The sequence below is a fragment of the Pristis pectinata genome, chromosome 15 (genome assembly GCF_009764475.1).
Source record: "Pristis pectinata isolate sPriPec2 chromosome 15, sPriPec2.1.pri, whole genome shotgun sequence".
Classification (NCBI taxonomy): Eukaryota; Metazoa; Chordata; class Chondrichthyes; order Rhinopristiformes; family Pristidae; genus Pristis; species Pristis pectinata.
Window position 1 is genome coordinate 47656570 of NC_067419.1, and position 16366 is coordinate 47672935.

A 16366-nucleotide genomic window follows, 5' to 3' on the forward strand; every position below is an offset into this window, starting at 1 on the left:
GATGGAGGAGGTGTTGGCAGGAGGCTAGTGTGGGGCAGAGAGCAGATTGGCTGAATGCTGATGATTGCAAGTGACCAAAAGGGCAGGGGAGAACTGTTGGATATGTTTCTGTAGTTACTGTATTAATCTCTGCTCTTTCAACCTTTCATGCTTCACAGACCTGACACCTTCATGATAATCCAGTTACAGTGGTTGTGTTACTGAGCTAGTGACTGATATTCCCGGGGAATGTTGGCTCACACCCCTCCAGGACTGTTTAAAAAAGAAGAAACAGGAGACTACAGATACTGGAATCTGGAGCAACAAACTGCAGGAGGAACCCAGCGGCTCAGGCAGCATCTGTGGAGGGAAATGGACAGTCGATGTTCCGGCTGGAGACCCTTCATTGGGACTGGAGACACTGGAGATGCTGGAATTTGGAGCAACACACAAATCGCACACCGACAGTCCATTTCCCTCCACAGACGCTGATCTGCATTCCTCCTGTGAAGGGCTGTAGGGTGGGAGGAACTTCAAACATTATCTATCACTAGAGGCAAGGTACTAGACAAATTAATGGGCTGAAGGCCTGGGATTTGGTGATACGCATACAGGGGTCTTAGAGGAAGCAGCTGCAGAGCTGTGGATGTAATGGTTGTAATCCCTGGATTCTACATAGATGCCACAGGACTGGAAGATTACAAATGCAACACAACTATTCAGGAAAGATAGGAGACAGAAAGCAGGAAAGTATAGCCCAGTTAACCTAACATCGGTCATTGGGAAAATGCTGGAATCCATTGTTTAAGAGACGATAGCAGGGTACTTAGATAGCAATACAACAAGGAATGACTAGAAATAATTAAAGGGAGGGAAAAGAATGAATGTAAACTAACAAATAATATGAGAATAGATATTTAGAGCTTCTACAAAAAGGAAGAAAGATGTTTCTAAAGGCCTTCACATCCAATGAATTGCTTTTGAAGAGCAGACACTGCTATTATAAGGACCAACACAGTGGGCAAATTTTGTACCCAGAAAATACCCATAAACAATGAGGAGACACAGGAGATTCTATAGATGCTGGGATCTGGAGCAACACACACAAAATGCTGAAGGAACTGAGCGGGTCAGGCAGCATCTATGGAGGGAAATAAACAGTCGACATTTCAGGTCAAGACCCTTCATCAGGACTGGAAAGGAAGAGGGCAGAAGCCAGAATAAGAAGGTGGGGGGAGGTGAAGGAGCACAAGCTGGTGGGTGACAGGTGAGTCCAGGTGAGAGGGAGATGGTAGGTTCTTGGGGGAGGGGGGATGAGATGTGAGAGGCTTGGAGGTCATGGGTGGAAGAGACAAAGGGCTGAAGAAGAAGGAGTCTGATAGGAGAGGACAGTGGACCATGGAATAAAGGGAAGGAGGTGGGGAACCAGAGGGAGGTGATGGGCAGGTCATGAGAGCAGGGGAGGGAAGAGAGGAGGGGTGAAGGGGCCACAGGAATGAGGGAAAAGGGGGAAACCAGAGAGGAGGGATTAGCAGAAGTTCGAGAAATCGATGTTGAAGACGGCAGGTTGGAGACTCCCAAGGTGGAATATGAGGTATTGTTCCTCCAACCTGCATCTGACCTCAAAGTGGCAGTAGAGGAGGCCGTGGACAGACGTGTCAGTATGGGAATGGGATGTGGAATTGAAGTGGGTGGCCACCGGGAGATCCTGGCTGATGCGGCGGACGGAGTGAAGGTGCACAATGAAACGGTCACCCAATCTGTGCCGGGTCTCACCGATGTGGAGGAGGCCGCACCTGGAGCACTGGATGCAATAAATGACACTCTCGGATTCACAGGGGAAGCGCTGCCTCACCTGGAAGGACTGTCTAGGGCCCTGAATGGTGGTGAGGGAGGAGGTGTAGGGACAGGTGTAGCACTTTGCATAATGGCAGGGATAAGTGTCGGGAGGATCATCAGTGGGGAGAGAGGAGTGTGTGTCTGTGCACACATACTCTGGTACACACACACACACACACACACACACAGATACACACACATACACACACAGAGACACACACACAGATACACACACATAGACACATATACACACAGGCACACACATACACAGACACACTCACAGACAGACAGACACACACACACACACACATAGACACACACACAAACGCACACACACATACACTCACACCCACACAGCGACACACACACATACATACACACCCACGGACACATACACTCATACGCAGGCACACACACTCACAGACACACACACACACGCGCACGCACGCACGCACACACACACACACACATACACATCCACAGACACATACATACACAGACACCAACACACATACATACACACCCACAGACACATACACACATACACACAAACACACACACACGTGCACACACACACACACACACACAGGGATGCACACAGACTCACACACACATGCACACACACACATATAAAAACACATAGATTTAGATGTGCACAAAGACAAAACACATGTTTAGATGCACATAGAGCTGTAACCGCGCTTCAGCTGTGTTCATGCAGTCAGCACACAGATAAGTGCATGCACACACTGATGCAGTGTATTTATACTTAAAAACATCCATATAATTCATGTACACACAATATACATACAGACACAGATTAAAATGTACTAACAGAGCAAACAGATGTAAACAGATGTAACTGCAGACACACTGAAGCACACACGGAGACAGAAACACACACACACACACACACACACACACACACACACACGCACGCACAACAGATATAACTGCAGACACACTGAAGCACACACGGAGACAGAAATACACACACACACACACACACACACAAAATAGATATAACTGCAGACACACTGAAGCACACGCACACACTAATGCACACGCAAATAGGCAAGCAAATGGAAATTACAGGCAGCTGTAGTATTTGATACTAGTTGCTTTTCATGAACAGGATTGTGGACCTTGTCAAAGCAACACAAATTGCAGTTATTAGTGTAATTGAGGTAACATAATAAGATTTAATTACTCTCCGTAACCAAAATGCATTAGGCTTTACAAAGGGATATCTTTTTCAGAATGAGAACATAATCATTAAGCATTTTCTAAATTAGATGCTGCCAGCTCACTCAGAGTGTATGCTTGGAACTGCTGTTTGAAATGTGTCAATCAAAAGTATGCCCCCATTGCCCCTAAACTCAAACCTCAGCTTTTCCTGTTCTTTGCATGTTCTCAGGGCTTCACAGACCCAGTGTACCGAGCCCGGAGGAAGGAGTTTGCTGACATTGCGTACAACTACAGGCAGTGAGTATAACAAAAACCAACGTAAAGAAACATGAGAATTAAGAGCAAGAGAAAGCCCCTCAAAGCTGCTCCACATTCACTAGCCTCTGATTCTGCACCTCAAGTCCACAGTTCCTTCCCTGCCCACAGTTTCCCTGATTCACCTAGAGCCATGAATCCTCTCAGTGACTGAACATCCACAAACAGCATCAAGAAACCCTGTCTCTCTTCCACAAATTGCAAGGATGAAGGAAGGTTCTAACCAAGTACAGAGAACCTGCTGCTTGTTTCCTGGAGTTTTCCAGCAATTGGTTTCAAGTCGAATTTATTGCCATGTGCACCAGTACGGTGAGGTACAGGTACAATGAAAAATTTGCTTGCAGCAGCATCACAGGCATGTAAAATTATACCATAAGGTATAATTATACCATAAGCAAGAGTGAGTTGCTGAAAAAAACAAAGACACAATCAGAGACAAGCCCACGGTAGTGCAAGAGGTGGTGCGTAGTGTTCTGTTGTTGAGGTAGGGTTAGGGTTGTGCAGGTCAGTTCAAGAATGTAATGGTTGAAGGGAAGTAGCTGTTCCTGAACCTGGTGGTGTGGGGACTTCAGGCTTCTGTACCTCCTGCCCGACGGTAGCAGCAAGAAGAGGGCACGGCCCAGATGGAGGGGATCCTTGATGGTAGGTGCTGTCTTGAGGTAGCGCTTCCTGTAGACGCTGTCAATGGTGGGAAGGGCTGTGCCTGTGATTGACCGTGCCTTCTGTAGCTCAGATTTCCAAGATCTTCCTCTGTTGTCTATTCCTTCTTTAACTGCTCTCATTCATCTTTTAACCAGATGGCTCCCAAACTATGGTGTCATTGTGAAGTTTGGAAGAGCATAGAACATAGAACACTACAGCACAGTACAGGCCCTTCGGCCCATGACCTTGTGCCGACATTTTATCCTATTCTAAGATCTATCTAACCCTTCCCCCCCACATAGCCCCCCATTTCTCTATCATTCATGTGGCTATCTAAGAGTCTCTTAAATGTCCCTGATGTATCTGCCCCCACAACCTCTGCCGGCAGTGCATTCCACACACCCACTGCTCTCTGCGTAAAAATCCTACCACTGACATCCCCCCTATATCTTCCTCCAATCACCTTAAAATTATGTCCCCTCGTATTAGCCATCGTTGCCCTGGGAAAAAGTCTCTGACTGTCCACTCGATCTATGCCTCTTATCATCTTATACACCTCTATTAAGTCAACCTCTCATCCACCTTCTCTCCAAAGAGAAAAGCCCTAGCTCACTTAACCTGTCCTCATAAGACATGCTCTCCAATCCAGGCAACATCCTGGTAAATCTCCTCTGCACCCTCTCTAAAGCTTCCACATCCTTCCTATAATGAGGTGACTAGAACTGAACACAATACTCTGTGTGGTCTAACCAGAGTTCTATAAAGCTGCAACATCACCTCGCAGCTCTTGAACTCAATACCCCAACTAATGATGGCCAAAGTTCCATACACCTTCTTAACAACCCTATCGACCTGCACGGCAACCTTGAGGGATCTATGGACGTGGACCCCAAGATCCCTCTGTTCCTCCACACTGTTAAGAGTCCTGCCACTAACCTTGTAAGCTGCTTTCAAATTCAATCTCCCGAAGTGTATCACTTCACACTTATCCGGGTTGAACTCCGTCTGCCACTTCTCAGCCTAGGTCTGCATTCTATCAATATCTTGTTGTAATCTACAGCAACAGGTTGAAAGAGGTCTTGACTAAAGCATGTAAGGTCCAAAGCGATGTTGTCGGAGTGGATGTGGAGAAGATGTTTATCTTGAGGGAGAATCTAGAATTAAGATTCGCTATTTAATATAAGGACCCGCAGTGTTAAGACAGATGTGGTGAAATTTTTTTCTCTCAGAGGGCCGTGAGTCTTTGGACGTCTTTTCCTCAAAGACTAGTGAAGAATTTTTGGATATTTTAAGGCAGAAATAGGAAGATGTTTGATAAGCAAGAGGGTGAAAGTTTAACTGTGGTAGGCAGGAATGAGGAGTTGAGGTTACAACAGACCAGCCAAGATCTTATTGAGGGACTGAGTGTCCTACTCCTGCTCCTGACTAATAAGTGTGCACGTACTTGGACAACATTGGTCTTCAGCCGATCACAGACATTCCCCTTGTTTTCTCCATCTCACTGTCTCCTCTGAAACTCAAAAAGTTCTGGTGAAGGATCCTTACCCTGACTCTCTCTCCACAGACGCTGCCTGATCTGCTGGGTGTTTCTAGCATGAACTGTTCTTATTTCCCACTTAAGGTCAGAGAAAGTCAGAGCAGAAGATGAGAAATCACAAGCTATTCTGAGGCAGAGAGTTGTTGTGATCTGTAATGTATACTACCTGATGAGTATCCAGATGTCTGGTCCAATGTTATGTGTTCAAATCCCACCACAGCAACTGGGAAATTGAAATTCAAGTAATTAAATAAAGTCTAGCCTCAGTAATGATGACCATGAAACAACTGGCTTGTCGTTACAAAACATTTCGGCACAGTCTAGAAGGGCCGAATGGCCTGTTTTCTGTGCTGTAGTGTTCTATGGTTCTATGGTTCATCTGGCTCACTGACGCCCTTCAACAAAGGAAGTTTGTTGTCTGGACCTATACGGAACTTGAGATACACAGAGGGGCATAGACAGAGTGCAGGCACATAGTCTTTTTCCCGTGGAGGGTTTGCTAAAAACAAGAGGGCAAAGGTTTAAGATCAGAGTCGAGAGATTTCAAAGGGACATCAGGGGCAGCTTCTTCATGCAAAGGGTGGTGCGTATTTGGAATGAGCTGCCAGAAGTACTGGTTGAGGCAGGCACATTAGCAACAATTAAAAGCCATCTAGATAAGTCCATGGCAAGGAGATGTTTAGAGCAGAGGTTTTCAAGCCAAGAAAAAAATGGAAAAGTGACCTGTTACAAAGACGTAGCTTACTTGCTTGCTCCAGTTTTCCACTATTCAGAAAATCGGCCATATGTACTCTACTTGTTATAGGCAACAATCTTAGAGACTTAGACGGTGTTCCCTTCTGGTAAGCTGCCACTTAATATTTGATTTGTGTAGTCAGAGTGGTCAGTAGTGTTCACTACTATTCTGTTGTGCACTGTAGTATTAGCGAGAGTCAGTGACGTTGTTGGTGTGCCTTAATAATATTGCTTACTTACCGTGCATTTACGCCACAGTGACATCACTGTTAAACGAAAAGTGCGCAAGCGTGTAAATTTTAGATTAGTTTTGATAATTTTGTTTATCAGTAATAGTAATTAAACTGTCCAGCGTGTATTGCTGAGTATGGAGAAATTTCTGAAGAGAAAAGTTGACCAGAAACCGTAAGATTCTGATGACGAAGGGGATAAGGGTGACCGAAAGAGAAAACAACGCATGTACGATCCAGAATACATTTCATATGGCTTCATCGCAGTAGGGACAAATGCAGACCAACCTCTCTGTGTTGTGTGTTTGCAAACACTGTCCAACAATGAAATGAAACCAGCAAAATTGAAGCGCCATTTACCAACAGTGCATCCAGATATTGCCAGTAAGCCAAAGGAATATTTTGAGTGGCAAAAGGAGCTGTACCTCAAGCAGAAAGGCAAAATGACAGCCTGCACCACTGTAAATGAGAAGGCTCTTCGCGCATCATATTTGGTAACCTTACGAATAGCACGTTCCAGAAAGCCTCACACAATTGGAGAAGAGTTTATACCGCCTGCAGCAGTAGATATGTGCAAAGTTGTACTGGGAAAAGAATCCAGTCAAAAACTGAAAACCATTCCACTGTCTGATAACACAGTAAGCGGAAGAATTGGCAATATTGCAGAAGATATACAGAGCCAGCCAATAGCACGTCTTGAGCAAGTCAGATTTGTGATTCAGCTCGGTGAAAGTACTGATGTTGCCAGTGCTGCGCAGTTGTTGGTTTAGGTTCGATGTTACTGGGAAGGAGAGGCTTTGGAAGACTTTTTGTTTTGTAAGGCGCTCCCAGGGCGTACAACTGGTGAAGAACTTTTCCGTGTGCTTGACACTTTTTTTTTGAGCGATCGGCATTGGCATGGACACAGTGTATTGGAGTATGCATGGATGGTGCTGCTGCAATGACAGGACGGAAGTCGGGTCTAGTCGCACGAGTGAAAGAAGTAGCTCCACATGTAGCAGCAACCCACTGCATGATTCACCCTGAGGCTTTGGCTGCAAAGGATAGGGATGAAAACCTTGCGGATGTGTTTTCCACGTGCATTAAAATCATTAACTTTATCAAAGCCAGGCCGCTTTGATAAAGTCACTATTTCAATAGGGCCTATGTGCAGTAATTTAAGTGTTGTATGCATGAATTATTAATTGTTTGATTTTGTGGGCTTTGGGGGTCAGCCATCTAACAAGGACATGTTCTGGGGGCTGCAGCATGAAAAAGGTTGAAAACCACTGGTTTAGAGGGCTATGGGCCAAACGTGGGCAGATGGGACCAGCTCGCTGGGCAACACAGTCAGCATGGATGAGTTGGGCCAAAGGGCCTGTTTCCGTGCTGTGTGACTCTATGACGTTCTGCTTCGTGTAAATGGGGGATTGATGGTTGGCACAGACTCAATGGGCCAAAGATCCTGTTTCATGCTATATGACCTATGACCATCTATGCAATGACTCTAACTGTCCTCTGAAATGCCTTGTGAGGAGGCAATTAGGAACAGGCGATAAATGCTGGCACTAATCTGTGACATCCACCTCCTATAAACAAAGGGAAGGATCCCAGTGTGACAAATTGGAGTCCTTTCAGAGATGGGATGAACTCCTCTATCGTGCCGGAATATTCAGCAACTCAAATGTCTGTAAGTAGCTGACGGCCCAGATATGTTTTGTCATTTTGCTTTCCTCTTGCTGTCGGAAGGCAAGTGAGGTTCAGGGATAGATATCCTTATTATGCAAGCAAGCTTTGTCGTCTCGGAGTGCGGCTTCATCAGGTCCGACTACAAAGGGCTGAATACTGAGTGACGTTCTCTGAAGCCGTTAGAATTTACATTTAAGTGGAGATTGCACACAGCATTATAATGATGAGTCATTTATGGTGCTGATGTAATTTACCTGTTAATATTCTATTTTTATTCTATCACAGCTGCAGTGAGCCATTCTATTTTGTATATCTTTACAGAGTCCTGAGTTTAGTCAAAGGAAGTAAATCTTTCAAAAGAGAGTTCCATGCACGACTTTTTGATGTAGTTGATGTACTGTTTTTCTTAGCAGTTGGTTGACTTGAATAGCATTCTTTTGCTGCAGCTCTATTAATTAGTCATGGAGCAATACGGCACGGATACAGGCCCTTCGGCCCAACCAGTCCATGCCGACCACGGTGCCCACCCAGCTTGTCCCAATTTCCTGCGTTCGACCCATATCCCTCCAAACCCCACCCCTCCATGTACCTATCCAAGTGCTTCTTAAATGATACTGTTGTACCTGCCTCACCCACTTCCTCTGGCAGCTCCTCCCATACACTCACCACCCTCTGCGTGAAAAAGTTGCCCCTCAGGTCGCTTTTAAATCTTTCCCCTCTCACCCTAAACCTATGCCCCCTAGTTTTGGACTCCCCTACCCTGGGGAAAAGACTGTTACCGTCCACCTTATCTGTGCCTCTCATAATTTTAAACACTTTTATAAGGTCGCCCCTCATTCTCCTACGTTCCAAGGAATAGGAACCAGCCTGGCCAACCTCTCCCTATAACTCAGGCCCTCCAGTCCTGGCAACAGCCTCGTAAATCTTTCCAGTTTAACCATGTTTTTCCTATAACAGGGTGACCAAACTGTACACAGTGCTCCAAGTGCGGCCTCACCAACGACTTATACAACTGCAACATAATGTCCCAACTCCTATACTCAATGCCCTGACTGATACAGTGTGCTAAAACTGGCCTTCATAGGAGTTGGGACATTATCTTGTAGTTGGATAAGATTAAGATTAAGATATCTTTATTAGTCACATGTACATCGAAACACACAGTGAAATACATACACAGAATTAAAACTGATGTTAATACTCCAGGCAGCAAGGTGGCACAGAATTTGGAGTCACTGCTTCAGCAACCTGTGTTCAATTCTGACCTCAGGTGCTGTCTGTGTGGAGTTTGCATGTTCTCCAGTTTCCTCCCACATCCCTAAGGCAAGCTGCTAACGTTATCCCTTAGTGTGTGGGCAAGTGGCAAAGAGAAGTCAACGGACACTTGTGAGAGAATAGGTTACAGAGCCAAAGGAGGGGAGAATGGGAATTGGTCTGGTGGGACCTGATGCGTCTGAATCGCCTCCTACTATTGATGTAAGCAAGTAAGCCAACTGCTGCTCATTTCCTTACAACATAGGAACTAGAGAAGGCCACTCAGCCTGTCAAGCCTGTTCCACCATTCAAGTTTCTCTAGAGCATTGGCGGCTGAGGGGAGAACTGATAGAAGATTATGAGAGGCATGAGAGTAGACGGCCAGTGTCTTTTTACCAGGGTCGAAATGTCTAATACTAGAGGGCATGCATTTAAGATGAGAGGGGGAAAATTCAAAGGAGATGTGCGGGGCAAGTTTTTTTACACAGAGAGTGGTGGGTGCCTGGAATGCACTGCCAGGGGTGGTGGTGGAGGCAGATATGATAAAGGTGTTTAAGAGGCTCTTAGATGGCCACATGAAACATGCAGAGAATGGAGGGATGTGGACCAAGTGCAGGCAGAAGGGATTAGGTGTCATTAGTTTAATTAGTTCAGCACAACATCGTGCGCCAAAGGGCCTGTTCCTGTCCTGTGCTGTTCTATGTTCTATCTATGAGGCACTGGCTGATGGGGGTAATGCAAAGGGATTACATTAATTTTTTAATTTAATTTTTAATTTCATTTACAGCATGGTGACAGGCCCTTCCGGCCAAATGAGTCCATGCCACCCATTTTAAACCCAAATTAAGCTACCCGTACATCTTTGGAATGTGGGAGGAAACCGGAGAACCCGGAAGAAACCCACAGACACGGGAGAACGTACAAACTCCTTACAGACAACGACGGGAATCGAACCCCGATCACTGGTGCTGTAATAGCATCGCGCTAACTGCTATGCTACCGTGCTGCTGGGCATGACTGGGCTGGTAACCCAAAACAGTGGATTACTGATGTGGTTACAGGAGCAAGGTCCAGAACCACTGGCTGGAGAAGAGCATGGCTCAGGCAGATGTTGGGAAGGTGTTCACAGCTGGCGAGTGAATTAGAGATTGAACTGAATGATGGAACAGGCTCGAGGAGGCTGAATGGGATCTTCCTGACCACATAAGGACTTTGTAGGTTGGGTGGCACCTCCTCCCAGTGCCAGCCTCCATAGCTCTGTGTAAAATGCCTCTTTCTGTCCTGCCGCAGTGGTGATGACATTCCGAGAGTGGAGTACACGGAGGAGGAGAAGAACACCTGGAGTATTGTCTTTCAGGAGCTGAAGTCACTGTATCCAACACACGCTTGCCATGAGCACAATTCTGTGTTTCCCCTGCTGGAGCAGTACTGCGGCTATAAGAAGAACAACATTCCCCAACTCCAGGATGTCTCCAAGTTCCTACAATGTGAGTGATGAAAAATTACCTTGCATTCACACACTGCTTGACTGCAGCGACAGACGCCACCCGGAATTATTCACAGGGGGCATTATCAAGCAAGGACCGGACAGTGGGCCAAGGCTTTGGGACTAGTGAGTACAAGCTTGTCCGGAGAGTCTGGTTTAAAAGACAGAGAGAGGTGGAGATACTTAGGGAGGGAATTTCTGAGCTCATGGCCCAGGCAACTGAAGGCATGGCCAACAGTGGAAGAATGATCACAAGGGCAGAAGAGGTCGGACTTGGAGGAGATGTACACCATTTAAATCACCAAGGCTTAGAAGGCTATGGACTGAGTGCTGGAAATGGTATAGATAGGAACATGATGCCCAGCTTGGGGACTGTGGCCTGTTTCCATGTTATATGACTCCATATTGTCAGAAAGATTCTCTCAATAGCCTCTGAATTTTATTTAGTTTTAGGAGGCTCACTAGAACAATCTGGGTTGACAAATTTTGCTGGATCAGATTCCAGAGATAAAGGTCACAGGCTATTTTTCCCAGGGTAGGGGAGTCTAAAACTTGTGGACATAGGTTTATGGTGAGAGGGGAAAGATTTAAAAGGGATCTGAGGGCCAAGTTTTTCCACACAAGAGGGTGTTGGGTACATGGAACGAGCTGCCAGAGGAAGTGGTAGAGGTGGGTACAATTACAACATTTGGACAGGTACATGGATTGGAAAGTTTTAGTGGGATATGGGCCAAGCACAGGGAAATGGGACTCGCTCAAGTAGACAACTTGGTCAGCATGGATGCGTTGGGCCGAAAGGCCTGTTTCTGTGCTGTATCACTCTATGACTAATGAGAGCAGAGGACACAGAGGGATTTGAAAAGAAGGATTAGAATTTCAATGTTGCAGGACTGAGCAATGATGTTTGTGAGTGATCGCAGGCTAACGAGTGAATGTCTGGCAGTGTAGGGTGGGGAACCCTCAGCAAGGTCCCAGTTAGAGTGAAGTTGATGAAGGAAAGGCTAATCATAGGGTGAAGTTTCCACTATGGTTCCCTTCCAGGGGAAATTTAAAGTGCTGTTTCCATATAGCAAAGAAACAGGCCCTTCGGCCCATTGTGTCTGTGCCAGCCGTCAGGTACCTCTTTATTCTAATCTTATTTCCAGCCCTTTGCCCAGAACCTTCTATGGCTTGGTGATTCAGGTGCTCGTCTACATAGTTCTTAAATGTGAAAGTCTCCACCTCCGCCATCTACGTAGGTAATGTGTTCCAGATTTCAACCATCCTCTAGGTGAAAAGATTCTTCTTTAGGTCTTGATCAAACTTCCTTCCCTTTATCTTGCACCCATGCCCTTTGGGCAGACACCTCTGCTCATGGAAAAGTTTCCCTCTGCTCTATCTATGCCCCTCATAGTTTTGTACATCTCAATCGGCTGCCCTTAATTTCCCTTTTCCAAAGGAGGTTTTTTGTGATTTACACTATTACAGTATTCCACAATTCACACTATTTAAAGTTTCAAATTATAGCACAATCATCTCTGTCCAGAATGCACTCGAGCCCCTGTGGCGCCCACTGGCCCCAGAAGGCCCAGGCTCCCCCTAAAAACAAAGCACAGCGCGTGGCTCACAGCTGCCTCACAGCTCCAGTGACCCAGGTTCAATCCTGACCTCCGGCTCTGTCTTTCTGTGACCATGTGGGTTTCCCCTGGGTGCTCCAGTTTCCTCCAACGTCCCAAAGGCGTGCAGGTTGATAGGTGAATTGATTGCTGCGAATTACCCCTCGTGTAGGAAAGTGGTGGAATCTGGTAGCATTGATGGGAACGTAGGGAGAGTAAAGTGGGATTAGTGTAGAATTGGTGTAAACAGTTTATGATCAGCACAGGTTCAGTGGGCCAAGGGCCATTTCCATGCTAGAAGACTCGATGACTGTATAATTCTTTGATTCAGCCTCCGCTGCTCCAAGGAGAACAAACCCAGCCAATCCAGAAACCTAATACCTCTCAAGTTCCTTCCATCCAGTCCACCTTCACGGTGCGTTGCTTCAGGAAGGCTGACGGTATCGTCAGGGATACCTGCCACCCTGATCGTTCCCTTTTCTCTCTTCTACCTTCTGGGAGAAGATACAGGAGCTCGAAAGCCCCGACGTCCGGACTCAAGAACAGCTTCTCCCCCACTGCTGTCGGACTCCTGAACCATCACCCCTCTCACATCCCCATCCCAGTGGTGCTGCCACGTTCTCGGACTCTTAACTCTCCCTCTCTCGGTTATTCTGTTATTGTCACTTTAACATTTCCTTTTGCACTGCTTCAGATTGCGCTACAGTCTCTGCACCGTCTGCTGTTTTGTGCTCATCACTGTATTTATTGCTGTATTTATTATTAACTCGTACACTGTTTACTCTGTGAGCTTCACGCGAGCAAGGAATTTCACTGCACCCTGGTGTGTCTGGAAATAAACTAATGTGAATCTGAATCTGAGGTCAAAGCCTGGAGAGACCAGATAAGATAAGATATCTTCATTGATCACATGTACACTGAAACACACAGTGAAATGCATCTTTTTGTGTAGAGTATTCTGGGGGCAGCCCGCAAGTGTCGCCACATTTCTGGTGCCAACACAACATGCCCACAACTTCCTAACCCGCACATCTTTGGAATGTGGGAGGAAACCGGAGCACACGGAGGAAACCCACGCAGACACGGGGAGAATGTACAAACTCCTTACAGATAGTGGCTGGGATTGAACCTGGGTTGCTGCCACTGTAAAGTGTTACACTAACCGCTACACTACCGCTTGCCCCTTGGTGTTGTGCTACACATCCATGAGTGAAGAGGAGATTTGGACACAGGAACTGACTAGCCTTTTATCTCACGGTCTACAGCTTGCACCGGATTCCGTTTACGCCCTGTGGCCGGACTTCTGTCCTCGCGGGACTTCCTAGCAGGCCTTGCGTTCCGTGTCTTTCATTCCACACAGTACATCCGACACGCATCAAGACCCATGTACACACCAGAACCGTAAGTGTCACCTTTGATGGGGTGGAGAAAATTAATAGAAGCTGGAAACTTTTTACAACAATAAACAAGCATTGGAGGAACTCAGCGGGTCAGGCAGTATCTGTGGAAGGAAATGGACAGTCGATGTTTCAGGTCAAGACCCTTCATCTGGACTCAGTTGGTCACCTTTATTGGATTCAACATTGGCTCAGAGGTAGGAAGCAGAGGGTGGTGGTTGAAGGTTGTTAGGTCCAGAGCCTGCATTAGAACTGAGAGTGGAGAGGGGAAATGGACAGAGAGGAGCAGTGGTGAGACAGGGACTAGAGGCAATAGGTAGACTGGAGAGGGTTGTTGAAAATGACGGGCAGCTCGAGCCAGGTAGCAGAGAAGGGAGGGGTGGACTTGGGAGACATGATAAGAGATAAAAGAGATATGCAAAATAGAATGGCTCAATGCAGCTGTGATAGAATAAAAATAGAATATTAACAGGTAAGATAAGATGATATCTTTATTAGTCACATGTACATCGAAACACACAGTGACATGCATCTTTAGCGTAGAGTGTTCTGGGGGCAGCCCGCAAGTGTTGCCACGCTTCCAGCACCAACATAGCATGCCCACAACTTCCTAACCCGTACGTCTATGGAATGTGGGAGGAAACCGGAGCACCCGGAGGAAACCCACGCAGACACGGGGAGAACGTACAAACTCCTTACAGACAGCGGCGGGAATTGAACCCGGGTCGCAGGTGCTGTAATAGCGTTACGCTAACCGCTACACTACCGTGCCTGATAGATGGAGGCAGACAAAAAGAGGAGCAAGGTCGAGCCAGGAGGGGGGGATGGAGAGGATGAAGGTGGAGACAGCTGCTGGAGGGAGAGAAGCAGGAACACAAAGGGCTGCCAGCGCTGGATTCTGATAAGGTGATAATGGGAACCATTAGGGGAGTGGTGTATGGCAGGTGGAACTGGATGGTGGGGGGAGATATTGGCCATCTCCCTGCTCTACTCTCTGTCCCTGATGCAGGGTTTCAACCCGAAACTTCGATAATTCCTTCCCCCCCCCCCCCCCCCCACCCCCCACAGATGCTGCTCGACCCGCTGAGTTCCTCCAGCAGATTGTTTGTTGCTCCAGATTTCAGCGTCTGCAGTCTCTGGTGTCTCCATGAAAGAAAAAGGAACTCATCGCCCAACAAAAGTATCCAGAGAGCCAGCTCAGACAGGAAGCAGCAACTTTAGAAATAGAAGTCAGGAAGTTTAATCCAATGCATTTGCAGCCCCAGTACTGGCATTACTCAGAGTTACTTATCTCTATGCCAAATCGAAACAGAAAGAGGTGATAAATGCTCAGCAGATCAATCAGCATATGTGGAGACACAACACAGTCAATGTGTCAGGTCAATCATCCTCATCAGAACAGATCTGCTGAAGGATTGCACTGTCTGCCCTGCTGAGTATTTCCAGCACTTCCTATCTATATTTCAGATTTACAGCATATCAAGCCTTTCTATTCTCTCCCACTGGAAACAAATGCTCCCAGTGTGTATTCTGCTTTTCCTTAAGCAGACCAATCAACCTGTGTCCTGGCTTTTTAGTGACTTGTGGGTCTTTTGCTCTTTTCAAACTCTCAATACCTCTTGGCCAGAGGTACTCGAACGGTCTGTTAATGAGTATGTTCTAAACAGCAATGGAGAGGTTTTTGATTCAACAGGTATCCAGGAATGTAAGGAAGAGGGTGAGAAGGTGGAGTTGATGTATATGTTCAACCGTGATCATATTGAATGGTAGTATAAGTTTGAAGGGCCGAATGGCCAACTTCTTCTGTGCTTATGTTCATGTTTTGTTGCCCATCTATAGGGACGTGTGCCATGAACTGCTGGGACATGTGCCTCTCTTTGCCAACCCGAGTTTTGCCCAGTTTTCACAGGTAAGTGCACTCAATTTTAACTTGCACCCTGGCCACCTCAGGATGCAAGTGTGTTGGGAAGTGCTTGGCCAAGGACCTGTTCTTGGTCTCTCTGCTTCTGGACCAGCAAAGCAGTGAGTGCAATGAGCAACATTCACCATCACTATCAGAGAACAGGCACCAATAAGCTCACTTGTTGGCCCTCTCACATATACTTAAGCCCTCTTGAGTTTGCAAAATAAGACCTCCTGATGGATCTCTTCATTAAGTATCAGTCGTTTTCAGTGGACAATAAATCTTGAGTCCATGATCTGTGCCTCCTTGTTCACAGAATTAGTCCCAGTGTTTGCCGAGAGAATGACAAAGACTAATGTTTACCTTCTGATTGGTCCACACGAAATCCAGTTTTGAATCTGGAAAATGCTCATTGCAGTTTGAGAAAGAATTCTTTCCCTGCTGCCTTGGTTTGAGTTATGTGGGAAGTCTAAGGAGACCTGGGCTTTTCAACCTGTGACCTTACAGGGGGCTAAATTGTTCAACCACGGTACAAGTGACAATAATAAACCAATACCAATACCAATACCAATACCAATCTCTGACAGCAGACCATGGA

General features: G+C 46.4%; 1 protein-coding gene across 1 annotated transcript in view; it reads left to right on the plus strand.

The window, feature by feature from the left end:
* Positions 1 to 16366, plus strand: part of pah (phenylalanine hydroxylase) — a 75384-nt gene that overhangs the window by 38620 nt on the left and 20398 nt on the right. Inside the window, exons 5-8 of the mRNA XM_052029841.1 lie at positions 3236 to 3303; positions 10678 to 10874; positions 13734 to 13869; positions 15705 to 15774. Coding sequence (XP_051885801.1) covers positions 3236 to 3303; positions 10678 to 10874; positions 13734 to 13869; positions 15705 to 15774 — 471 coding nt within the window. The remainder of the gene's footprint in view (positions 1 to 3235; positions 3304 to 10677; positions 10875 to 13733; positions 13870 to 15704; positions 15775 to 16366) is intronic.